This window comes from Ailuropoda melanoleuca, chromosome 12 (genome assembly GCF_002007445.2).
Source record: "Ailuropoda melanoleuca isolate Jingjing chromosome 12, ASM200744v2, whole genome shotgun sequence".
Classification (NCBI taxonomy): domain Eukaryota; kingdom Metazoa; phylum Chordata; class Mammalia; order Carnivora; family Ursidae; genus Ailuropoda; species Ailuropoda melanoleuca.
In genome coordinates, this window is record NC_048229.1 from 65,032,211 (window position 1) to 65,059,165 (window position 26,955).

Below are 26,955 nucleotides of genomic sequence, written 5' to 3' on the forward strand. Positions count from 1 at the left end.
ATATACTCCTTGACCAGAGTCTCCATTCGGCTTTCTGCAGCCGTCTCGGTAATGTCGGCAAAAAGAGTCAAGCCAGGAGCACGCGTTGTTCCCAGTTGTCCTGTCTTGCTAGCCTCCTTCAGTCTGGAACTGTTCCACAGGCTTTCCGTAGCTTTTGTGACCTTGATGTTTTTGGCGATCACAGGCCGGTCCTTTTGTAGAATCTTTCTCAACTTGCTATTGTCCTAGATTTCTTCGTAGTTATGCCAATATTATACATTTTTGGTGCAAATATCACCAGTTATGTTGTGTTCTTACCATTGCATCCCGTCAGGTGACAGACAGTGTCGATTCATCCCATGACTCCCATTAAGGAAGAAGAAAAAAAAGAGGAGCCGAAGAGGGGAAAGTAACTTAGGTTAATTTTCTTTTCAGAGGGCCCTATGTTCAGCAAATATCTTTTCTTTGTAGCATCCTGGGGGAGAAGAGGTTCTGCTGGAACAAGCTGGTGCAGATGCAAGTGAAAGCTTTGAAGATGTAGGCCACTCCTCTGATGCCAGAGAAATGCTAAAGCAGTACTATATTGGTGATGTGCATCCGGTAAGAAGGAGCTGAGCCAGGAGTGCGTACAGAGACGAAGCTGCTCCCAGCCACAGACACAAGGAGGGGAATGAATGATTAAAATGGAAATTCATTCAACCCAGCCAGCAGGCTACATACATATTCTCCCAAATCATTTTAAGCCTGCTGTGCTGAGATACAGCTTCTTTTATGTAAAGCAACACCTGTAGTTAATTTAAAAGTTCAGGGAAATGATTTTGGAATTTTTTAAAATTGATTTTTGTAATGCAGTTTCATCTCTACCTAAAACAATGATTTGGTGGTTCTTGGAAATTCCTTGCTAAAGGTGGTAACTGGGCATTCTAACAAGGGGCCCCGAAAGGCTCAGGGTTGGGGCGGGGGAGCATCTACCCTTCTACAGACCTTGACGTCTCTCAGAGAATTCTCTACTACCACAATGTAGTGTCATGGTCTAAGGTTAGAAACAAGCACGTCGTGCCCAGAGTGAGAATTCATTTGGAAATGATTTAAAATATTATTTGTTTCCCTTTTTTAACAGAATGACCTTAAACCTGAAAGTGGTAGCAAGGTAAGAAGAAGTCATCTGTTTCTTTTGTGTGTTTCAATTGTTTATGCTTCTGTTTACTCAAATAGAATGGGTTTTTTAAAAATTATCTTAATAAGAGAAGTATTTACTTTTCCCCCAAGGAAAAACCCTGTTTTTTAGGAATTTGGACTGAGTGCCATCTCAGGAAGAAAGAATAGCTGAGTCTTGAACAGTAGGAAACATTTTGTTCATGCTTCTATTTGCTTTAAAAAAAAAAAAAGAAAAGAAAAGAAAGAAATTCTAAAGCCGTGCCCTGTATGGTTTTGAAAGAAATTAGTTTATCGGTTCAGTTGTAGAAAAGTATTTTTTATTCTTACATTAAATAGTACAGGTGATAATAATTCTGTGTTGGAAAAATAATTGGAAAATTGATTTTCACTTAAAAGTCTGAGGAGCTACAGATTGAAGTAATTGACCAGAATGGACCTTTCTGTCCCTGTTACCCAGATTTAATCCTTTTATCGTATAGGCCCAAATAGGCCTGTACCAATTTCATTTAGTCAGTGATACAGCAAAAGCAAAAGATTAAATATTTGAAAACCTTAATGTGCACTGCATAACATAGCAGGCAGAAAATATGAAAGCCTTTTAGCTTCCCACAAGCAGGCTGTTCATTTCCTTTATTACTTCAGGCTTTTTCTTGACTTCCTCCTTCAAAGAGCGATCAGGTTACCTTTTCACTTAAAGGGACAGCAGTTTAGTTGCTACCAGAATATCGTGGTAACAACTTTTCCCCCTTCCAGTTTCTTGCTTCCCTTTCCTCATGAGCTGGAATTACTGAACACGTTTGATACAGCACTTAAAGTTGGCCTAGACACAAGAATTCTTTCAACTCAAGAGATTGCTTGACAGTGTCTGCCATCTGTTGCTGTGCAATCTGGAGTGTTTGTGGAAATGAACTCTTCCCTCTTGCTACACTCTGCTATTCTGAATTGTTGAATTGTTTATGAAGGGGGATGAAATGATTCTTCTAAATGCTTCCAGAGCACTGTTTGTTGGTCTGTCTTCCCCCTCCTAGTACATGCAATGAAGGTAAAGTTTGAGCTTCACGTGGCCTTGCTGGGTATAATGAACATGTTTGGAAAACATTGGTCTCGGTTAAAGTAAATATTTAGTTGAAGGGATATTCCCATTTGTACAAGAGCTACACATTGTATCTGCGAGCCATAACCCACTTGTATCCAACAATCATGAGAGTACCTTTACTAAAACGATAGAGAATATTTTTGGAATTATAATTGTCTAAAAGTCTACAAATTGCTTCTTGATGCTGTTTTTCTTCGTTGGTAGTCAGTATGTGGTGAGGACCATTCTTTGGAATGGAGAGTGGTGTTTTCAGATTGGACCACCTGTGTTGGAATCCCTGGGCATGTTTCTGAAATGCCTATTTCCTGGGCTTCCACTACTATTGATTCATAATCTTTGGAGGTGGGACTTGGGAATTTGCATTTGAAGTAACCCAGGTAGCCAAGCACCAGACTTTTTGCCAAATGATGTGCCCATCGTTTTATCTGAAAACTTGAGGAACTTTAATTCTCTTCTGTGGAAAGCACTATCTACCTTGTATAGGCCAAAGAATGAATTAGAGCTGTCTCAGATAAATCTGTTGAGCCTTGGACTTTTTGTAAAAAAAAAAAAAATACAGAAAAAGAAACCCTTTCAACTCACTGAATTCTGTATAATTTAGAAGTTTCCAGATGTAGTTTGGCCCCTGCCTGTTATAAACAGTGGCTAAAGGCAGTGTATTCAAAGCTGTTTTTCTCACATCTGTTGTACCCAAAGGACAGTCTCCATTAAGTAGAGAGTAGTTTATAGAGTGTTTCCAGTCGCAGTGCTATACTTCAGCAGATCAGGCAAGTAAAAGCTTTGGGAAAAATTTCAAGGCCATCTACATAGATTTTCACAGAGCTATAGTCCAACCTGATTTCAGTTCCAGAAAGAAAGTCCTGGTCCCTCAGATTTATTTCTTACAAAGATTTTAAATAAGCACTTCTAGATCTAGGATGTAGATGTCTCCTTCCTTAATTTTTCTTCACTCACCATGAAGTAAAGGATGTGAAATTCATTTCATTAATACTTTCTTTTGGTTACAGGTTCCTAAACCTCTACAAAGAAGTGATTTTTTTTTTTAAAGCCTAATTAAGAGGTATCTTCTGCCTCAGGGGACAGAGTTTTCATTTCCCTTCTTTTTCTTCTCCCTTCCTTCATTTCTCCACTTCTTTCCTCCCCCCACAGCTTCCCATCTCTCCCCTGCCTGAAACTAACTCCCCCCACCCCGCCCCCTACAAAAAAAAAAAAAAAAGCCTCCCAGAATGTGCTATTCCAGAGTATAAATCAGGAACCTTTCCCCAGTGTTTTGGCAACTATCTTTCACACTGCTTTTGCTACAATAGAGGTAAATAACTGGTCACCATTGTTTTCTTGTTAGATTGATAATGTCTTCTGAGGTCCAAGGCCCTGAAATAGTACAAAACTAAAATGTAAAAGCTTACAAACTACAGATCTGGCAACAGATGCTCTTCTCATCTGGTTCAGTCGTAGATAAGGGACTAGAATTAAAAACCTTTTTGTCTCTGTGAATCTCTTCCTCCCTGGTGTAGTCCCCATGCTGAGAGCCATCAGTCTTCTATTCCTACTTGAGTTAACATTTCTTTGGTCTGCTTTGGATTATGGAAACTCACCTTAAAAACACTTGGTGTTTTCTGTGCCATTTTGCCTGCCTGTCTACTGTGCGAGTAAGCTGGACACATTTGTGGTCCGTCATGTCTCTCTCTGGATGATGTGTTCACTTGTGGGTTCGCTGTTTGAGCTGCCGGCAGTTGAGGAGATGAGGTGCATACACATGCTATCCTGGCATAAGTAGTCAGTACCATTTCATTCATTTATTCAACAGATATTATCTAGGTGACAGTTCAGCTGCTTCAAGTGTCATTACAATGAACAGATTCAGTAACCTGACTGTTTTCCCATTAAAATTTTTGAATGGGTAGTACATGATGTATGTGGCAAAAAATTGAAATAGTGCAAAAAAGTCTACTTTTATATATATACATTTTATATACAAATAATACCTATTATTTATATATAATATTTATTGTATATAATTCATAAATTATATATATATATACACACATATATAAATAAAATGACTCCCTTCCATCTCCAACTCTCAGTCTCCCTGTTCCCCTTCCTCAGTGGTAGCCAGCTACCATTTTCTTGTTTTCTCTTCCCAAGAGATTCTGTGCATTCAAAGATATAAATGGGTGAACAGACAGATTGATCCATTGATCAATCAGTTGATAAGCAGACCAACCATCCCTTCCTTAAAAAAAGAATTGCATATTATTCAGTACCTCGTTTCTTTCTACTTAAAATTTTTATCTTATGATTGTTCTTTTTTTTTGTATAAGAAACCCACTTTATTTTTTTTCAAATTATTGTTTAAATTCTAGTTACTAAACATACAGTGCAGTTAGTGATTGTTGTTTAACAGTATTCCATAGACAAGAATTGTGATCAGATGGCATTTGCTGTACATAACAGGATTTGATGTGTTTTTTTGTTTGTTTGTTTTTTTGAAGATTTTATTTATTTATTTGACAGAGAGAGACAGCAAGAGAGGGGAATACAAGCAGGGGGAGTTGGAGAGGGAAAAGCAGGCTCCCCTCTGGCAGGGAGCCTGATGCGGGGCTTGATCCCAGGACCCTGGCATCATGACCTGAGCTGAAGGCAGACGCTTATCAACTGAGCCACCCAGGCGTCCCCTGATGTGTTTTTTAATAACAAATAAGATTGTGTGGTGCGTGGGTGGCTCAGTTGATTGAACATCTGCCTTCGGCTGGAGTTGTGGTCCCAGGGTCCTGGGACTGAGGCCAGCATCTGGCTCCTGTTCAGTGGGGATTCTGCTTCTTCTGCTCCCTCTGCCTACCCCCATGCTCTTTTTCTTCTCTTGCTCTCTCTCTCAAGTAAATAAGTAAAATCTTTTAAAATAATTAGATAAATAAAAACAAATAAGATTGTCTCCGTAAAGTCTTGACGTGTTATTTTAAACTTCATTTTTTAAGTTAAGAGTTAACTTTTGAAATCTAGTAAATTCCATGTATGTTAGAAGCTATCTATAAGTTGCATTTAAAGGCAAGTACATTTTTTTTCTTCCTGATGCTACTGACTTATACAACAGTTTTCTAGAAAATGTACATAATATTCAGTTTACCTTCTCTTTCATGGGAGAGAAGCTAAAAAAGAATACATTGTTTGTAATTATATAATGTAGTTACTTGGTTGCATTATACCCAAAATTTCCTTTAAAGAATTGTTTAATATTCCTGTCATACATAAAACCTAGTTTATTAATGTTTGAAGTGGTTACGCAGATGCCCTTTAGATAGATGAGCGGTGATTGCTCTTTACCAAATAATTTTGCATGGTTGATTCATTGTTCCTGATTTTGTCTAACATTTCTTTTTTGAAACATAATATTTTGAAATAAAGCATAGAATTTAATGGCCAAATCCATCTTGTAAAACAAAATACCCATTGCTGCAGCATCTCAAGGATTAATGTCTTCTCATAACACTTTATTTAGAAATAGTGTGTAGTTTTGCAAAAGAAGGTGTTAGAAGGATAAGGTAACATCTTTTTCAAATCAGCCCTCCAGTGTTAGAACAAGTTTTTCACTTCTTTGGTCCCAGTAGAAATTATTTTGCGAATGTTGAAATTTTTTCTTCAGTGATGTCTTATATATGTCATCCCAGTGGATTCTTGAGAGAGTCATACAGAGATTTGTCTTGGAGGATGTTTTTCATCTTTGAATTTTGCCCTTATATGCAGGGAAATGTTTTTTACTTGACTGGGCTGACTCTAGGGATGATACATCCTTTACAAGACAGTAATTATTAATACATTGAAGCTTCTTAAGAAGGCCGTCCTCAAGACTCACGTATGGTCATGTCATAGTTGGGACTATAAAATGTGGAAATCATAGATTTTAGTAGTGAAGCTCTTTAGATTTTAAGAAATACTGAAATTCATATTGTGACAGTTCATGCTATAAAGTCCATTGTATTATGGGGGAAAATCCTTTCCAATAATGTTTGAAACCAAAAATTCCAAAGCTGTTTTTCTAAGTTACTGGCCACATAGAAACCAAAGTGTTCTAAATAAAAAGCTGCAAAAACTAGTGGACCACCCAAATACTCATGAGCTTCTCTGAAGGTGTCATGTGGCTAAAAATCCACTTTTTCCAATTTTAAATACTTGGAATCCTTTTGGAATACCAAGCATCTAATTTAGGAATTAAAATATAAGCTTCTAAAAAAAAAAAAAAAGCTCCTTATACACCTTGCAATAGATTTCCCTTCTATTTAAACCTTTGAAAGTCTAAACTGCTTAGGCTGAAGGGTCACTTTATAAATGCCCTATGTATATATTTTAATGCATCATAATCTTAATTCACTGTTCCTTAAGCATGTGTTTTCCCATGTTTTTTTCAAAAATGGTTTTCATAGTGAAACCATGCCCACTGACCCCCAAATCCTTTCGTGTATGTTTGCCGATTGCTACGTTTCTTTGTCGTTCTCTTAACCATATCAAAGAGAGTCCATACTTAGAGTACAGCGCCTCTTGGAATAGTACCTAGAAGAGCATATCTCTGTATACCAGGTGTAAGATAGAAAAATTTACCTGTGGGTAGTGCTCCTTCAATCTTTCCAGAAGTAGGAGAATAGTCTTTCCTTCTCTCTAACCGTTAGAAGATTTTGCTAACATGCCCTTGGGTCAGAAAATTGTGTTAATTAAATATGGCTTTAGAATTAGAGTTTATCCGGTCTGAGCCTTTCATTTTATAAGTGAGGAAACTGATTTAGCATTGAACTTGGAAGACTGTAGACAGTTTCAGTTATGAGCAACTTAATAAAAAGGCTACTCAGATATTAGGAAATATTTCCTTTTACCCTACAGAGTCCGTGTTTATTTTTTTATTATATGAGGGAATTAATGCTTTAATGAACCTCAAACTTTAAGAAACCAAGTTATTCAAACAGTTCGTTTCTGTTAATTTTGAACTAAAATCAGAGTAGACTTAAAGCAATTTAGTAGTGCGGAAGTGTATTCCAGAAACATGCATATTGATTACTTGGCAAGGCTTTTGGTAGAAGAACTCTGGATTTGATCTGCTCACTTGTAACTAAAATCATATAGTATTGCAATTACAGCCTTCCATGCCAAGGATTGAGCAGTCACTGTTCTCCTGACCAAAAATCTTTTTTTTTTTTTTAAAGATTTTATTTATTTATTCGACAGAGATAGAGACAGCCAGGGAGAGAGGGAACACAAGCAGGGGGAGTGGGAGAGGAAGAAGCAGGCTCATAGCGGAGGACCCTGATGCGGGGCTCGATCCCATAACCGGGATCGCGCCCTGAGCCGAAGGCAGACGCTTAACCGCTGTGCCACCCAGGCGCCCCTCCTGACCAAAAATCTTGCATGTAAATTAAGATGTGGGCAAGAACATAACCAGCCAGATATGCCTGAACACATGAGGGAGTAAGTTAAAGTCAATCATAAACTGTAGGAATTTCACTTAAGAATCCATTAGATTGAGCACAGAGCTTTGGAGTGGAAGTGGGAATTGGGGAGCTGTGCATAGAGAGAACGGCGGGGGGTGGGGGTGAAGAAAGGTTTCGTGTGAACAAAACCTTTTCTTTTTAATTTTGTTAGATTAAAAATAACTTATGTGGCTTCTTTCCAAACTTGGCTGAGGTACTTGGCTTCTAAGAGCAGTGCCTTGAACAACTGTTTCATTATAGTTGATTAAAAGTGGAGTCACTGTAGTTTGCCATTTACTTGGCTGTAAGTGTCCTAAAGAGAGGGTCCATTTCTTTCTCTTCTCTTTCCTCCAGTGATAGGGAAGTTGGTCTTTTTGCCTCCAGGGATGGAATGTTCTTAAAACAGGAATTGAGGTATTTAGTTTTGTTTTTTTTTTAAAGTATGTTTAAAAATTTTTATTGCTCATTAGAAACTTTTACAGTTGGAGCATATTATGATCTTCTCTCTGGTCTTTCTCTCTCTTTCTTTTCTCAGTTGCTTTCTGCATTGTCTGAGGTTCAGTCCAGTTAGCACACATCCCAGGCTTTTAGTTGTAAAAGAGGCTAAAGGTTTGAAATTTAGAGAATCCAGTAGTGTGAACTTTGGCTTTTACTATGAGTACAGATTAAACACAGCGCATATATTACTCTATAATGCTTTTATGTAAGCCTTTCAAATTGTCCCAGTTTTTTTAATACTGACTGTACCATTTTTTGTTCCAAAATCATTGTATATATGTAGATAAAGCATAAAAGACCATGGACATTTTTTTTATGAAATTCAGTTATTTCATGGCTACTATAGTGGACTCTTAAAAGGCAACATTATAAATTAATCCGATCCACATACTACCATAACTACTACAACCACCACCTTCCAAATTTATAAAACATTTGCTGTGTTTCTCAAAGATTGACTTGTACACGTTTTAATTAACCTGATTCATGGTATTTTAGTAGAGATGTCCCAGATAGCAGTAATCATCAAGGTTTCAAAGAAGGATAGTAGTTTATTACTGTGGTTTATCTAAAACTGTTTATTAAAAGTTTTATTTGCCTGTAGGCTAATTTCTTTCTGGTTTGGGGCATTATTCATTTGCATGGCAATGTTTTGGGTGTATGAAATTAAAACTCATTTCATGATCTGCACAAAGTATCTAGACCAGTATGTAGGGTTTTTGGAAGTTGTTGGTGATTACTGAAAATTGTGTTTAAACAGAGTGAATAGTCTGTGTTCACACCCTAGCATACTTCTACATATTGGCAAAGAGGATATTTTGGGCAGCAGTAACCTCTGCTAATGGGTTTGTCCTCTGGCAGTAAGTTAGCAGGCCTTTTGTGTATATAGCTAATTAATGGACTCAAGGAACTTCATTTGATATTTACTTAAATTGGATTTAAAAATTTTAATAACAGCTTTGCAAGATATAATTCACATACCATCCAGTTTACCTCTTTAAGATGTACCCGTCAGGGGGTTTTAGTATATTCATAGAGCTGTGCCACCATAATCACAATAATTTTGGAACATTTTCATCACTCCAGAAAGGAAACCCATACTATTAGCAGTCATTCCTGTTCCCCTCCAACTCTTCTTCCCCTGCTGCCCTCCCCACTCAGCCCTAGGGAACCGCTTATCTACTTTCTGCCCCTAGATTTGACTAAGCTGGACCTTCCATACCAATGGATTTCTAGAATATTTGTATTATATGTGGTGTTTTGCATCCAGCTCATTTCATTTAGCATAATGTTTTCAAGATTCGTCCGTGTGGAAGCATGGATCAGTACTTCATTACTTTTTATTACCAGAATTTTGTTTTTAAGGTTATTTTGATTTTTCTGCCTTAATTCCATTCTTCCCATGTCATTGTTAAATAAGCCCTAGGGTTTCTAATCGTAAGTTTTATGATTTCAGAGTAACTAGTTCATTTCTAGAAGCCACAAAGCAATCATCTGCATGCTCTAGAGCATTTCTCAGTTGATCTACTTGACACTTTTTGATCTTTTGAAATATGTTTTCAGAAAATGTGGTCTTGGGGCACCTGGGTGGCTCAGTCATTAAGCGTCTGCCTTCGGCTTAGGGCGTGATCCCAGCGTTATGGGATTGAGCCCTGCATCAGGGTCCTCCGCTGGGAGCCTGCTTCTTCCTCTCCCACTCCCCCTGCTTGTGTTCCCTCTCTCTCTGGCTATCTCTCTCTCCGTCAAATAAATAAATAAAATCTTAAAAAAAAAAGAAAGAAAGAAAGAAAGAAAATGTGGTCTTTGTTATTGCCAGTAGCAAGCCCAGCTGAACTAGGCATATCATGATTGCAGCTAGTTCATTTCAATATATTTTGTATCAATAGCTTTTTTTTTTTACGTCTAAGAAAGTTCAGGCCATTTTTCTATGCTTTCCTCACTTATTCTTCACTAGGGAGTACCAGTATGTTGTCAGAAGTAGAATTCTTGGTCCTCCCAGTGTATAAGGTTTATGAACATCAAATTGCATGAAAGATGAAGTTCTGTTATTAGCTGCAAACTTTATACAGATATTCAGGAAGATTTACATACTTACTAATCTTTGTTTTTCTTGGTAACTTTTGAATATGCATCTTCTTCAGGACCCTTTGAAAGATGCCCCGTGCAAAAGGTTAGTATATCCTTAATGGACTTCCTTATGCTCAACATGATGTCTGGCAGAGGTTCTTCTGTAAATATACGTGTATAACATAACTTAAGACTACAGCTTAACTTGGGAAGAAAAGGTACAGCATGGGGAATATTGTGAAAGTGTTGTATGGTGACAGATGTTAACTACCCTTGTGGTGAGAGCACAGTGTAAGTATGAACTTGTGGAATCACTGTGTTGTACACCTGAAACTAATGTAACATTGTGTTACTGTATTTCAAGTATATGTTAACTATATTTCAGTTTTTAAAAAGTATAGTTTAATATCTAACTCTTTTTTGGCCAAAATTACTGCAAATTCAGTAGTTCCTTACCATTAGCAAAATTAATTTTGACAGTTTCAGTCGTTTTGAGTAATCTTGAAAGTTCATGCTTTGAGTAATTTTTAAATCATGTTGTGACATAAATTGGAATCACATTCGGTGAGAGGCCAGTGCATGGACAAGTAACTACTGTTAAGCCAAGCCAGCAGTCTCTGCAGCTCAGCCCTGCTCTGCAACTTCCACTTAAAACTTAATCTCATTTAATCCTCACAATCACTCTGTAAGGTGGATGCAATTATTGCATTTTATAGAAGGAAAAAATATGTATTGCATGTGTATTCAGGGATTTGGGTTTTTTTCAAAGGTTCACTTCAAATAGTGGTTTTAGGAATACTACAGTATTAACTCTGAAAGGGATACATTTGCATCCCTTAAGTGTACTTGAGATGACTCAAGTCCTTGGTTTGTAAAAAATCTTTATAGAGATTTTATAGAACTGTCTGTTTTACCTTTCTGAGACCCCACTTAAAGCATTTCAGAGAAAGTGAGAGAAAATGTGTTATTCTCCCCACCCCCCATAAAAGTATGGCCTCTTTTTAATTTGTGGTGAAGGACAGAGAATTTAAAAAATTTAAACTTAAGAGGAAACTATTAATAAATTTGCCTTCCTTAATCTTAAGGTCTTATGCTCAGCCAAATACTCCAGAAAGTATTTGAAAACGCAAGCCATAAACTTAAAGTAGACTTAGGCTACACATAACACTTGTTAAGAATTACTAAAGGGGTGCCTGGGTGGCTCAGTCAGTTAAGCATCCAGTTTGGTTTCAGCTCAGGTCATGATCTCATGTGTCATGAGATCGAGCCCAGTGTTGGGCTCCATGCTCAAAGGGAAGTCTGCTTGAGATTCTCTCGCTCTTCCCCTGCCCCCATTCATGTGCTTTCTCTCTGTCTCTAAAACAAATACATCTTTAAAAAAAAATTATTATGCAGAATACATAAAGAATTCCTACAAATCAATTAAAAAAATTTAGTAGAATATGAGAAAAAGACTTAAGCACTTCTCAGAAGAGGAAACCCAAATATTGGCACTTGAAAAAAAAGATTTTAATTTCATTTGTTATCAGAGAGATGCAAATTAAAATCATAAGGTAGGGGCCCCTGGGTAGCTCAGTTGGTTAAGTGTCCCACTCTTGGTTTTTGCTCAGGTCGTCGTCTCAGGGTCGTGAGATCTAGCCCCGAGCTGGCTCCTCACTCAGTGGGGAGTCTACTTGAGATTCTTTCCCTCTCCCTCTGCCCCTCCCCCTGCTTGGGCATGTGTGCTCTTTTTCCCTCTCTCAAATAAATAAAATCTTTAAAAAATAATAAAATCATAAGGTATATGATGACGACCAGGTTGACAAAAATTGAAAATTCTACAGATAAGAGGAGTTGTTGAAGAAGTGGATCGCCAAGGTTCTTAGATCTTCTTAGGGGAGCGTAAATAGGTACAATCACTTTGGAAAAGAATTTGGCATTATCTAGTAAATTTGGCAATGTGAATAACTTTTGACCCAGAAATTCCATTTCTAGGGATATATTCGAGAGAAATGTGTGCACAAGTATGCCAGGAAACACATACTAGAATGTTCATAACAGTGAAGTACTGGAAACAACCCAAATAACCATTCCTTAATAAAATGAATCCAAGACATAATAAAATAAAATGAATGAATCCATTCTGGTATATTCATAAAATTCTGGTATATGCCTAGAGTGGAATATGCTACAAAGCCATAAAAACGAATGAGTCACCACTGCATGCAGTAACCTGAGCAGATCTCCAAAAGAGTGTTCTGTCTTCCGGCCAAGAAGTTACTGTTGCACCTAAAACTCTTTTGGTGCAGCATAAATCCATTTCCTCTGCTTCTATCCCCAGTGACAGTTAAGTATTACAAAGGGTTGTATGAGGACTGGTGGTCGACCATTCTCAGTCTTTTATATGGAAGAATTTCTCTTCAGTGTTTTCTCAAGGACCCTACTTTTGTCTGTTGTGGTGGTTCTCCAAGATACCTGAATTGATTACCTTTCTGGGGGAATTACTTCAAAGTTCCCATGTGCCATAGTGCTGTTGTACATGCCAGTTTGCTTGCTTGCTTTTTTTACACAAAGCTCCTTGGCTGACATTCTAAACTTCTCTGGGGCAGCTTTCGGCCATGCTTAAATGTGCAAAGTGCCAGGCATGTTTAGGCAAGGAGAATCTTTTTTTTTTTTTTAAGATTTTATTTATTTATTTGACAGAGAGAGACAGCCAGCGAGAGAGAGAACAAGCAGGGGGAGTGGGAGAGGAAGAAGCAGGCTCCTAGCGGAGGAGCCTGATGTGGGACTTGATCCCAGAACGCTGGGATCACTCCCTGAGCCGAAGGCAGACACTTAACGACTGTGCCACCCAGGCGCCCCAAGGAGAATCATTTTTGTTATTGAAACTCAGCCAGTTTTATTGGCTTCAAAACCTTTTAATACCAAGGCTACGTATGTCTTAGTAGAGGGGCATACAGGTCATTTGGATCATGGAAAAATGACATTTTAAAACAAGCAGTGCTTATTAGCTGAATAGAGAAGAATTATTTTAAGGAGAGTGACGACTACCCCAACATGCCTAAGGAAAGTCTCTTACAGGACTTCTCAAGCCAACTGCCGTTTATTTAACTTTATTTGACTTTTTTCCCCTAAAGATTTATTTATTTTAGAGAGAGAGCAGGAGGGAGAGGGAGAAAGAGAATCTCAAGCAGGCTTGATCAGGTTTCAATCCCAAGACCCTGAGATCACGACCTGAGCCAAAACCAAGAGTTGGTTGCTTAACCGACTGAGCCACCCAGGCACCCCAACTTTTAAGCCAACTGCCATTTATTTATTTAACTTTTCAGGATGTTCTTTGTGGGTGCGTATCCTTGTTAGTGTCCAAACGTAACTAGAGATTTAGAGGATGGGTCTGGAATCAGACTGGTTGACTCAGTTCACTTTGTAATTTGGGGTACAAGGCTTGTATTCTCTATGTATACGAGAGTAATAGTAATACCTACCTATTTCATAGGGTGGTTGTGAGGATTAAATTTAGAAAATATATGTGAGACAGATACAACATTGCCAGTAGTTGTATTAGATGGTATTGCTTTTAAATTTGTAATTATATCTATAAAATGGTGGCTTTTTTCCTGTTTAAAAATATTAATTGTAGAATATGTAAAAAACAAAGCATGAAGAAGAAAAATATAAGCCATCAATAATCCAGAAATAACCACTACTTGTCTTTGTAAAAACATAAAGAGGTGTGTATATATTTTTTAGTATCATACTGTCATTCTGTTTTTAATCTTTTTAAAATTATTGTTGAATATTGTCATGCCAATCCAGATTTTTATTTTTTTTCCTGCTACTTGGGTGATAAAAGAAGTTAAACTTCCCAAAGTAAATCAAAACTCTTTGCTCATAAAAATATTAAAATGTGGGTGTTGAAAGATAGCAAATGTTTGTTATCAGGTGTTCACGGCTTCATTGCTTTCCCCCCACTTCTAGTTGCTGGTCATACTGGATTTTGCCCATCCTAGGCGCTATTGTCTTAGGTTTCCTGTATCGTTACTACATGGCGGAAAGCAAATCCTCCTGAGGAGACCGTGTGGAAGTTGGAAAGCATATCCATTGGGAGTGCGAGCTAGAGACTTGTTTGGAGGCCAAGCGATGCCCTCTTCTCGAATCCTGCTGGGTGTGTGCTTCCCCCTTGGAGCCCAAATGGTTGGCCAGACATCCAGCCCTGACCTGGGGCCAGTGTCCTTCATCTCCCAGAGCCTTACTCCCAAAGCACCTGCTCATTGTTCTGTGTCCCTGCCAGTGGCCCCTCTCTCCACTGGCTTCCACCAGGCCCTTTGTGTTCCCAAACTTGGTTTTATAGTTACAATCCATATGTCCTAGTGACATTGTACTTTGGTAAAAATGCCTGCTTTCCAGTTTTTTGAATGCTCATTAGAGCATTCTGATTTTGAAGCTTTCCTTTTTCCATTTTTCCTTGAAGTAAATATATATATGTATATATATATTTAGTTCTGACTTAATTCTGTTATTTATCATAAGGGGTTTCATTAATGAAGTAAAGTTGCACACCTATGATTTAAAACAAAACTGCTAAATGATCTCGTTCCTTGTTTATATTTGTTCAGACCAGGAAGGACCATGAAATCCTGCCCTCCCTCCTGAGCCTAGTACAGCAGGTCGCTCTTGCCGCCCCTCGCCCAAGTCCGCCAAGTGGTGCTGGACAGAACTGTGCTTCCTTTGTATTTCTTGGGAGTGGAGAGAAAGAGGGAAGGGGAGAGGTGAATTGGGGTGGTAGGGTGAATTCCTAGTCCTCTTTCTTTTGCAAAATATTGAAGGACATTGACACTACTTTAGGACGGGAGTGTAGGAAAAGCACCAAAGACTTCATTCTTTTCTTTCTCTCTCTCTCTCTGTCTCCTCCTCTCCTTCCTCCCTTCCTCCCTTCTTTCCTTCCTTCCTTCCTTCTTCCTTCCTTCCTTCCTTTCTTCCCCATGTAAAGACGTCATGCTCTACTTTGGTGTGGCACCACTTTCCAGCCATCTTCTTTCTTTCCCCCCAACTGTTTTTTATTGATTGAGATACAAATTTATAAGTCTATCTGTAGAACTTTACCAGGGATTTTTTAATTGATTGATTAGCGAATTTTTTCATTCCCCATTTTACAAAAGCAAGAAAGTCCAACCTGATCAAAGATAGAGTACCTGACCTGCTGTTAGCCCCAGTTAAAGAATTTCCATAGTAAAGTGACCTTCGAAAGGGGGAGAGCGTGACAAGAGAATGTTTTCCATTTCATCCGGATTTTACCTCTATGGCTCCGATTTGTGGTTTTGTTGTTTTTCCATTGAGGGGGAAAAGAAAAAAAACCCAACCAACTAGTAGTTTTTTTCCTTGGATGAGTGTTTAATTGAATAGTAGGTCATTATTGAGAACTATATGAGTGTTTCTTCTTGGTTCAGGAATTTCTCTGGCTTACTTGACTTGACTTTTTTTTTTTTCCCTGTGGAAGCACCTGAGGAGACAGCGTACAGGCTGTTTTCTGCCAGCAACTGTTTGTGGTGATTCCCCCCCCCCATCTTTTAAGGATTACCAGTCTGCTTCTGAGCCATTGTCCTACGCAGCAAGGAGCAGCTTGGTTCCAGAAGGACCATGGACACTACCCAGTATCTACCCCCACCCGACTTCCAACTTGCCACGGACTTGACAAGACAGGAAAGTGGCCCGCAAAGCACTGTCTGCCCATGCAAACTATTTATGAAAAGGTTCAACCCAGGTCCCGCAGTTGAGTGAGTTCAGAATTCATCAAAATAATATTAGCCTTGTATTTGCACACTTGGATATGATATTATGAAGAAATTTTAGGGCATTTTTGGCAGATTTATATATCAGGGATATGGGAATAGTCGAACTTTTATCTTTAGAAAATATTTTTTATAAGATGCCACTTTTAGACAATTTATTGAAAAAAACCCTTTGGTTATTATGTAACAAAAGTGGTGTGACTATTGATGCTCCTCCCATTTGAAGGCATAAGGAAGGGCTGCCTTGAATAAGAATTGGTATTTAATTGCTGTAATAATTAAGCTGCATCATTACATGGGCCACTTTGGGTAGAAATGAAGAACAAAGGAGTATTGAGGAACTGGAAGGGAACATTCAGGGTGAAACTAAGCCAGCAGATAACTTGGATCAATTAAAAGTATGTTGGCAGTTTCCAAAATTAAATGAAAAACATCTGGTTTATAAGAAATGTTAAAGAGTGATAGTCTTAAGTAAAATTGGTGGGCTTTTTTTTTTTATATATATATATTTTTAGGGTGAACACCAACACGAAAGGTATGTTTTTCTATTTCATATTCATGTCTTTTCCTGTTTCTCTCTGGACTTTTTACTCGGAGCCAGAGGAAAAGATTTTCAGACTTGGTCTCTACCGTCCATGAAATCCATCCAACACCCAGGGCTTCTTTTGATCTACTCCTGATGTCACTTTGTATTAGAAAAACCACGTTTGGGTCCATTCGCTGTTACTCTGCTGCCTACATAAACAGCCAGGCGAAAGGTAGAGCTAGTGTCTGAATTTGCAGAGGTTTTTCTAAACAATCAAATAATACAGTATGTTAGCCAAGTCCATCAAAAGGACTTGTTTTAAGAGATAGACTCAAATTCTCAAAACAGTCTCGGCATCGGTAGGTCATGAAAACCCCTCTGGAGAGCAAGTGGAGCCAGTCCCTGTTGGCTGACGTGGCCCCCAAGTGCTGGTCTCTGGGGGGGTGGTTGTTGGTTCCCAAAGAGGACTGGCTGTTGCCCCACACTACACTGTACACGTGACAGGTGGAGGTCACAAAAGGAGGAGACAAGGGAAAATGTGTGCTGCCCACGTGGGGATGTGAGTGCCAGGTCTCCAAAATTTCCTAGCCCCTGTCCTTTAGTAATTGGTTTTGGTGTCTAAACGACTCCACATTTGTAAAGACAAGAAAGTGGTGGGGATAAAGTTGGTATTGTGTTTAGTTCTTTTGCAACCTTTTAAGCAGAAACAAAAATCCATTGGAACCTATAATTTGAGCCTGTAAAGTTCTTCGAGCAGTTGCCATAAATGCATATGTTGTGAGATAAGAGCATTGTTGAGTTTATAGTCATTGAGTTCCAATGTGGAGCAATGAGAAATGCTTTATATTTATAGGCCAGGTGTATCATTACTTATGGTATCTCATGCTTCAAATCTCAAGTGATACTTAATCTGGTTAAATTCCATTTTAGGAGAATGAAATGCAGAGCATTAACGTTCATTACTTCCTTCCCTGGGAGAAATGGAATCAGACATGCCTTGTCTCAACAAGAGATTGGGTTTTTTTTTTTCGTTTTTTGGTTTTGTTTTTTTAAACCATCTCACTCTGTTGCCAAATATCACAAGAGTAATGGGGAGTTTAGTTCACATTTGGCTGTTCTGTGAAATGGCCTGGTTTGGAATTTGTGGGGGTGATTTCAGAGGGAGGTTCCAGAAAGCAAAGAGGTATTTGTCAAGTTACCTACCCAATATCTAGTATCTTACTCATATAAGTTTTAGGAGCTGCTCTTTTCTTGTACCCATATTTTCTACATGTGCTCGTTGGGCAAAATGTTATGATTATTTAACTTACTTTCTTTTTACTTACCCTCAACTGTGAACAAGTAATATTAACATTCCTTTTGTGTATTCAATAATGGAGTTTGTTTACCTATTTTATTTCAGCATATTTTGAACAAAGATCTTTTTCTCTTTCTGCTGGAATGTGCACACAGTGAATGTTTGTTAGAACTACACACAATAAAGATACTGTTTTCCTTTTCTTGCCCTGACTACAGTTATTAATTTTTTTTTTTTTTTAAAGCAGAAGTGTTGGCTCTGTAGTCCTAAGGTGTTCTGGAAGAAAAGAATTTGAAAAGCATGAAAGTCCCCTATATCTGTGCTAATATTGGGTTTAGTGTAACTTGATGGGGAGTTCTGTGGTTCTTCAATGGTCCTTCTCCTGCTCTTTCTTTGAAGTTAGTCACTCAGTTGATAATCACAAGAGGCAAAAATCAAGACTTTTGCTGTATTAATGGACGTGAAATGGCAACCAAGTAGACCAGTTGGGAGTTCTGTTTTTTACTGAAACCTGGTAAAGAGAAGCCAGTACAAGGTAATAATATTTTGTTATCTGCAATGCCAGTCTTCAAATGGTTGTTTTTCTTGGAAATAGCTAAAGTGTTGGGGAAAATTAAACACCGAGATTGAAGTTCTAGCGACTGTGTTAATTAAACAAGGGAAATAAACAATTCTTATAATTATCTTTAAAACATACTGATAGCCGTCTAACATTACTAATGAGACATCGTTCATTAGGGCTTGGTTATTTCACTGTCACATGAATTACTAACAGGAAAGGTTAGGCCCATTCTTATTACTAGTGTTTGAATCTAATGTTTAATCTCCAGTCCTAATAATTTGTATGGCTGCACTGTTCATGATAATGAATATTTGCCAGGTGCTTGACAAACCCTGGTTTATTCCTGAAAGCCTGAGGTAGAAGACTGGGATTCCAATTATGTAAATTTAAGGTAAGAAATACCCACACAGTCTACTAAAGTGTTGGTAATTGTAGGTATTTTTGATAACCTAACATTAATTATCTTAATAGATACCTGTAGTGTGTATTGAAAGGACCACTCAGCTTCATCACATATATTCCAGCGTTGAAAAAAACTTAATTTTTTTAAGACTTTTTTTTTTTTTAAGGTATCTCTGCACCCAGCGTGGGGGCTGAACTCAAAACCTCAAGACCAAGAGTTGCACGCTCTACTAACTGAGCCAGCCAGGCGCCCCTAAAAAACTTAATTCTTATATAAAGCATCCAGGAAAGACTAGAGTTGCTGTCAAATGAAACATGAAGATACAGCTATAATACTCTTTATCATTTGTGTGCCATCTACTATGTGCCATGTAGTACCTGTGAAAGCATTTCCGATCCTTACCCTTATAGCATCTTTACACAGTACGTGGGGATATCTGAATTTTGCAACAACTCGCCTGAGGCCATACAGCTAAGATGAAAGCTAGATTTTAGATCCAGATCTATCCCTAAACTCTCCATTTCCTCTATTGATGGTTTTCATATAAAAACTAAACCACAACTGTATAAGAATTAATAACGTACTTGGTAAATTTACCACTAATTCTCAGAGATAAGTGTTTCTGTGTATGGTCAATGAAATGGTATCAATAATAATCATTTTCTCTGAATTAGTAGTTACTAAAAAATAGCCACGGTCTTAGGAGTCCCTGAAAAATCTTGGGGTTGTTGAAGAGATCCTGTTGTTTCACTGGAAATAACTTATTTAAAATGATCCTTGTAGGGGTGCCTGGGTGGCTCAGTCAGTTAAGTATCTCCCTGTAGCTCAGGTCATGATCCCAGTGGGATGGAGCTCCGTGTCAGGTTCCCTGCTCAGCAGGGAGCCTGCTTCTCCCTCTACCTCTGCCTGCAGCTCCCCCTGCTTGTGCTTTCTCTCTGTCAAATAAATAAATAAAATCTTAAAAATAAAATAAAATGATCCTTGCATCCCTTGCAAAAACAGTCTCTTAAAAAAACAGTTAATGAGAATTTAGATTTGAACTATGTTATTAGAAACAACTTTTTTTAAAGATTTTTTTTAAAGATTTATCTATCTATTTTAGAGAGAGCACATGCAAACGAGCAGGGGGAGGGGCAGAAGGGGAGAGAATCCTGAAGCCGACTCTGCACTGACCACAGAGCCCGATGCAGGGCTCAGTCTCAACAACCCTGAGCTCATGACTTGAGCTGAAACCAGGAGTCACATGCCCAACTGACTGAGCCACCCACATGTCCCTAAATTTATCGTTTTCAAATGGGAAGTAATTGATAATTGGTTGGCTTGAATTTAGCCTCTTCTGAACCTATCTCTGCAAATCATGTGGATATCTGAGAAGTGAAAAGCCTTCACTTTGTGCCATGTACCATAACATTTGGAAACTGTTGTTTCTAGCTTTTGAGATTGTTACATCATGAAAAAATGATTTGGTTGAAGTCTGATCAAAGGAAGCACAACGTAACACAAATAACAAATGCTGTTTGTTACCAGTGTGACATGGCATTTTTCGTTTTTGGTTTTTGGTTTTTGCCAGCCTCAAAGCAGTTCGCTCTCGTTTGCTCATGGTCCTAATCTCTGTCACTGAAACACTGATGTTAACTTTAGAACCACATGAACCGGGAAAGAGAAAAATGAAAAAACCCAGGCACCTGAATTTCACTTTTCCTTAGAGAAGCTTGCTTCTGAGATTTTTTTCCCCTAGCTTCGTCATCTGAGTTTTTCAGAAAGGGGAGGTGGTGTTACCTTACAGAGCAACAGGATGGTGTCCACAGTAAAAATGAAGTTTCTCACAAATCTGCCTCCTGACACAACTACCCCAAAAGTCTGATAATCAGGAACAAATAGAGAAATGGGGGAACTATAGCCTGAACAGCACAGGAAGATGAGCTTTCCAAGACTCCCAGTTGGATCCCCTTTTTCCCCTGAACTCTTTTTTTTTTTTTTAAGATTTTATTTATTTATTTGATAGAGAGATAGCCAACGAAAGAGGGAACACAAGCAGGGGGAATGGGAGAGGAAGAAGCAGGCTCCCAGTGGAGGAGCCTGATGCATGGGGCTCGATCCTGGAACGCTGGGATCACGCCCTGAGCCGAAGGCAGACGCCTAACGACTGAGCCACCCAGGTGCCCCTTTTCCCTGAACTCTTTAAAAAATCTTTTTTGAGTTTTTTCTTAGTTCTTATTGTAACCCCTGCCCTGCCCTTCATTAAACGACTTGGCCTTCTGTTTTACTAATAAATTATAAGATAACACCTCAGCTATGCTTCTCTTCGTTTTAAAGTATTGTGGTACAAAAATGTACCCTTTAGTCTGTCCTAGAAAACATTTGGGAAAAATAAAGCCCATTTGTTTATGATCTGGACCATCCATATAAACTAGTGCAGTTCTGTTTGAACATTTTTGTTGACCTTCGTTTAAAGCTAAATTCTACCTCTGGACCTTTTTCATGTATGAGTCAGTAGATTTGTTTTTTGTCTTAAGCTCATTCAAATTTGGTTTCCGAGACCTGTATACTGACCACTATGGCCTCTGCAATTTATCTGACCTTAAATGCCTGCCTTGGTAATGATGTCTTTGTAAGGCTTCTGCCTCTCCGAAGTATACCCTAGCTCTCATAGGGCAGAAACTCATTTTTTGTTCTGTGCTAAGTCTAAGTATCTTTGGAAAGAAGAAACACTCTTCACTTAAAGAAGATACACAGATTTTTTTTCTTTTCTCCCCCCCCCAAAGATTGCATTTATTTATTTATGAGAGAGCGGGAGAGAGAGTGGGCTCAACCCAGGACCCCGAGATCAGGACATTAGCCAAAGTCAGAGGCCTCACTGACTGAGCCACCCAGGTGCCCCCCCCTTTTTGGGTAGGCTCCACGCCCACTGTGGAGCCCAGTGTTGGTCTTGAACTCAAAACCCGGAGATCAAGACCTGAGCTGAGATCAAGAGTCAGGTGGTTGGGGGCGCCTGGGTGGCAGAGCGGTTAAGCGTCTGCCTTCGGCTCAGGGCGTGATCCCATCATTATGGGATCGAGCCCCACATCAGGCTCCTCCGCTATGAGCCTGCTTCTTCCTCTCCCACTCCCCCTGCTTGTGTTCCCTCTCTCGCTGGCTGTCTCTATCTTTGTCAAATAAATAAAATCTTTAAAAAAAAAAAAAAGTCAGGTGGTTAATGGACTGAGCCACAGAGGCACCCCAATTTTTTTTTCATAGGATAAGATAAAGAGACCTATTTAAGCTAATATAGGTAAAAGGGAATCTATTTGTTATGAATCAGTTATGGATACCTGATGTAACTCAAGGGTAAGTAGGAAGCATAGCTGGACTTCAGGAGAAACTAGGACTAGAAATCAGAAAATCAGTAGCAATCAAGGTGGCTATATTAATTTCCAGTCCAAATGCCTCATGGAAATTAATTCCTAGAAATGAGAATGTAGTCGGTCAGATAGTATGCCAGTGTCCACTTCTGATCCCGTCAAGGGCATGGGGACCCAGGTTTGAATGGGATGGGGATCATAAGGGAAGCAGTTACCTAAAGCAGATACTATAATCACACACACTGTGTGTGTGTATTCAGGTGTCTTCAGTAATGGACTGTGACCTCGGAAGGGTCTTCTGTATCTCTCGGGGTGCCCTGCATTAAGCTGGGCCATAGGGAAGGCTAAGTACATTTAGTATGATTTATAACACTGTGTCTGAATGAACAACCGTAGCCAGATTTGCTGAAGAACTATCTAGGGCTCCCAAGTAGAATTTTAAGATGAATCCCAATGTTGCCCACATCACTAACAACCAAAACCCCCATTCACTCCTGCATGCCCACAAGCCATCCTGTTTTCTCTGTAAATAGATTCAGCTGCCAGTATTTATTGGTTTCATATAAATATTTTAAGTTTTATTTTTTCAGAACAGTTAAGTTTAGAAAAAAATTGTGCAGATAGTACAGAGTGTTCTCATGAAGTGGGCACCTGCTTTCCCCTATGAACAGCTTATATTACTGTGATACATTTTTATAATTAATGACTTAATATCAGTTTATTAAAGTCCATACTTTATTCATATATCCTCACTTTTTACATAATGTCTTTTTTTTTTTTTTTAACTTCAGAGTAGCACTTCACATTTAGTCATCATCTTTTTTTTTGGCTCCTCTTGACTGTGACAGTTTCTCGGACTCTTGTTTTTGATGACCTTGACGATTTTGAGGAGTACCAGTTAGGTACATTGTAGGATGCCCTCTATTGGAACTTGATATTTTTATTATAATAGACTGAGGTTGTAGTGTTGTGGGGAGGGGGTGGGAGGTGGAAGGAAGGCTGCAGAGGTAAATTGCCATTTTTTATCACATCAAAGGTATGTACTATCAATATGACCTATCACTGTTGATGTTGACCTTCATCAATGGTCTGAGGTAGCATTTATTAGGTTTCTTTACTGTAAAGTTATTCATTGGAAGGAACTTTTCATACTGCTCCATTTTGGAAGGAAGTCACTATGGGCAGCCCACACTTGAGAAACGGGGAGTTTGTTCACCCCTTGAGGGTGAAGTAGCTACATAAATTATTTGTAGTTCTTCCTCATGGAAGCTTGGTTCACAGAATTTTCTACTTGATTCGTCTTAAGATTTTTTTTTTTAAGATTTATTTATTAAAGACAGAGCACGAGCAGTGGGAGGGGCAAAGGGAGAGAATCTCAAGCAGACTCCCTGCGGAGCACAGAGCCCAACACAGGTCTTGATCTCACAACCCTGAGATCTTGACTTCTGCCAAAATCAAGAGTCTGAAGCTTAAACGACTGTGCCACCCAGGTGCCCCTGGATTTTTAAAAAATTTTATTTAAATAATCTCTGCACCCAACATGGGGCTCAAACTCATGACCCCAAGATCAAGAGTCACATGCTCTCCTGACTGAGCCAGCCAGGTGCCCCTTTAGATTATTTTTTGATCACCCTAAAAAAATAATGGGGTTCTGACTGAATGTAGTAGTTTGGATAAACTTGTTTATCTCTGCTCCCTTCCAAAAGCCACACAGATAATGAGAGTAAAGAATAAAGAAAGATATATATCCATAAGGACAAAGTGAATGAGAGAGTATACTTTCAGTTGATGAAAGATCTGAAGACATTTTTGGAAGATGGAAGAGCAATAAACTTAGAAGAGTATAGAAGGAGGAGGAAAAGCCAACAAGAAGGAAGTCACACAGCAGATCCCTAAAAAACTCATAAATGGGAAGCACTGTTTACCTGTGAGGGTAGAAGTTGTGTAGCAGCCTTGAAAACTGAGTTAAACTTGCCCCCCCACCACACACCACACACACCCTCTGCCAGACCTGGCCTGCACAGCTAGGCAGCTGTTCTTCTCCCCTGAGGTTTCATCCTGGGCAAAGTTGAACCGGCGAGGACCCTGATGGGATATTACAAGACAAAGCCGAGGGGAGTGGCAAGTATGGAGTGGAAAGTGGGGATTAAGTGGAAATTCATACAAATTGCTGAGACCCCCCCTCCACCCGCACCCCTTGGCTCCTAGAATACAATAAGAAGATTCCTCTCTGGAGAAACTCACCAGTCCAAGAGAAGATCTACAGAGAGTGATATTTGGTGGCTTCCCCATGTTCACCCTGCAGTGAAATCCTTCAATAAAAGCCTCTGAAAAGATTTATAGTGCCTTGTTTAACAGTCGAATATGAGTGGATAGCCAAGGACTATCAACCATTTTTGGAAAGCCTTAACAGGAGAGAGACCAAAACAAATAGGGAAAAAGTCAGAGGAAGAGATAAGGCAGAAGAAAAGCAACCAAAAAACCCCCCCTGATAACTTCAGAGAGATGATACTATATTCATGAAGACAAACATAGGATGCTATTTAAAAAGGAACATTAAGAGAATAAGAATTCTAAAAATCACAAACGTTGAGGCTACAAAGGAATGCTAAAATCAGTGGGCAATAGCTTAAGAAGAAACCCGATATTTGCATGTCCTCAAAGTATCTCCCCCAAAGCATTTACTAATCACAAAGAGAAAAGCAGTAATTTTACAGTGAAGAAAGCTGGCAGACACCACCTTAACCAGGTGACCAAATTTAACATCACACTAACAATAACATGTATCCTTGAAATATGATGCATTGAAAAGGGCACATCACCTCTGCTGGATTCTCCAAAATTTAAAACCTCAATCTAAACATGAGAAAATATCAGACCCAAATTGGTGGACATTCTACCAAACCACTGACCAATATTCTTCAAAAGTTGTCAAGGTCATAAAAGACGAGGAAAGACTGAAGAACTGTCACAGATTGGGGGCGGTGGGGGGTGTGACAAAGGAGGAATGAGAACTAAATGCAATGTGGAATCCTGGATTGGATCCTGGGACAGGAAAGGAAATGTCTATTTTCCTTGTGGAAAAACTGGTGACTTTCAAATAAAGTCTGTACTTAATAGCACTTTTGCAATGTTAATTCTTTAGTTTTGATAATTGTACTTTGGTTATGCAAGATGTTAACATTTTTGGAAAATGGGTGAAGAGTATATGGGAACTCTGTACTATCTCTGCAAGTCTTTGTAAACCTAAAATTATTTCAAAATAAAAGTTTTTTGGTTGGGTTCTTTTTTTGTTTCATTTTTTAAATGAGAGCAGAAATAAAAAGGGAAGCAATAGCAGGGTTGGAAAATAAAAATGAAGAAATCCTCCCACAAAATAGAACAAAAAGGAATAGATGGAAAGTGAGAAGTTTATACAAGGAGATACCATTTCTCAATAGGAGATCTGGAAGTGAACAATGAAGAAATTATCACAGAAATAATACAAGAAAACATCCCAGAACTCATGATTATGATTTTTTGAGCTGGAAAGGATCCCAGAATGCTCAGCAGAAAAATTAAAAAAAAAAAAAAAGACTCTCACTCCTATCATTGTGGAATTTCAGAACAGAAGGGTAAGAATAAAGTCCAAGACCACAGACCATGGCAACACTTTGGATCACCTTGAAATCACCGTGAAACGTTAAGAAATGCCACTATCTGGCCCTGACACAAATCGATAAAAACAGTCTGTTTCAGGGGAACCTGATTCATGATGACAGTTGAGAACCACTCTCCCGAAAGCTTCCAAAGAGAAAAACCAGATCACTTACAAGGAACAGGGAAATTGGTGTCACTGAGCAGCAGTACCATAGACAAGAGCACAGTGCAATAATGCTGTCCAAAGGAATATGTCTTCTAACATACAATTCAGGATGCTTATGAAATCTTTTGTTCATGAGAAGAATTATCACTCTGAAGTCTACTCAGAGGTGTGGGCTTTTTCTCAAGACTTTTTTTAAAAGTGGGTACACCCCATCATTTTCTGTATTTGCTATGCATAGTGCTTCCAAACTATCCTTTCTCAAACACATTCTTTATTCAAGAACTACTAAGTTTTCAATATCTTCTATGATTTGACCCAATACGACCTATCGGATTTTATTACCTAGATATTCTGCTCTCAGCCAGCCACTCCTCCTACCATCTCCTCCTCTTACTTGCCCTTCCCTACCTTTTGTACCTTTGAAAGTTCTTTTCCATAAGCCAGAATATCCACCTCCCACCCCATTCCTAATGCCAAATGGGTTTTGTCATGAGTTTTGATTCCTGTTGACTGGTCTGGGCTGCCGGTAGCACTGTGTTTGGGCTGAGCTCAGTGGGAAGGGGAGCCACACTGGCGTTCATCAGCGATGCCTGCCACGGGTACAAAGAGTGGCAGTGGATGGGCGGCATATTTACCACGTTGGCCTAGATGAATCATACCCAGATTGCAGTCAAATGCTAGGTCTCACTTTCTCTATGAAACCTCAGATTACTCCCACCCTTTGGATTCTACCTTCTGTATGGCCATTTTTTTTTTTAAAGATTTTATTTATTTATTTGACAGAGATAGAGACAGCCAGCGAGAGAGGGAACACAAGCAGGGGGGAGTGGGAGAGAAGAAGCAGGCTCATAGCGGAGGAGCCTGATGCGGGGCTCGATCCCAGAACGCCGGGATCACGCCCTGAGCTGAAGGCAGACGCTTAATGACTGAGCCACCCAGGCGCCCCGTATGGCCATTTTTATTCTTCGGTGCCAGACTAGTTCCTGTGTTAATCTCAGC

The 26,955-nt window shown here is 39.0% G+C and overlaps 1 protein-coding gene across 1 annotated transcript in view; it reads left to right on the plus strand.

The window, feature by feature from the left end:
• Positions 1-18,057, plus strand: part of LOC100475166 (cytochrome b5 type B) — a 36,471-nt gene extending 18,414 nt beyond the window's left edge. Inside the window, exons 2-5 of the mRNA XM_002923653.4 lie at positions 451-579; positions 1,100-1,129; positions 10,329-10,357; positions 14,212-18,057. Of these exons, the coding sequence (XP_002923699.2) occupies positions 451-579; positions 1,100-1,129; positions 10,329-10,357; positions 14,212-14,302 (279 nt within the window). The 3' untranslated portion in view covers positions 14,303-18,057. The remainder of the gene's footprint in view (positions 1-450; positions 580-1,099; positions 1,130-10,328; positions 10,358-14,211) is intronic.
• Positions 18,058-26,955: the final 8,898 nt, after the last annotated feature.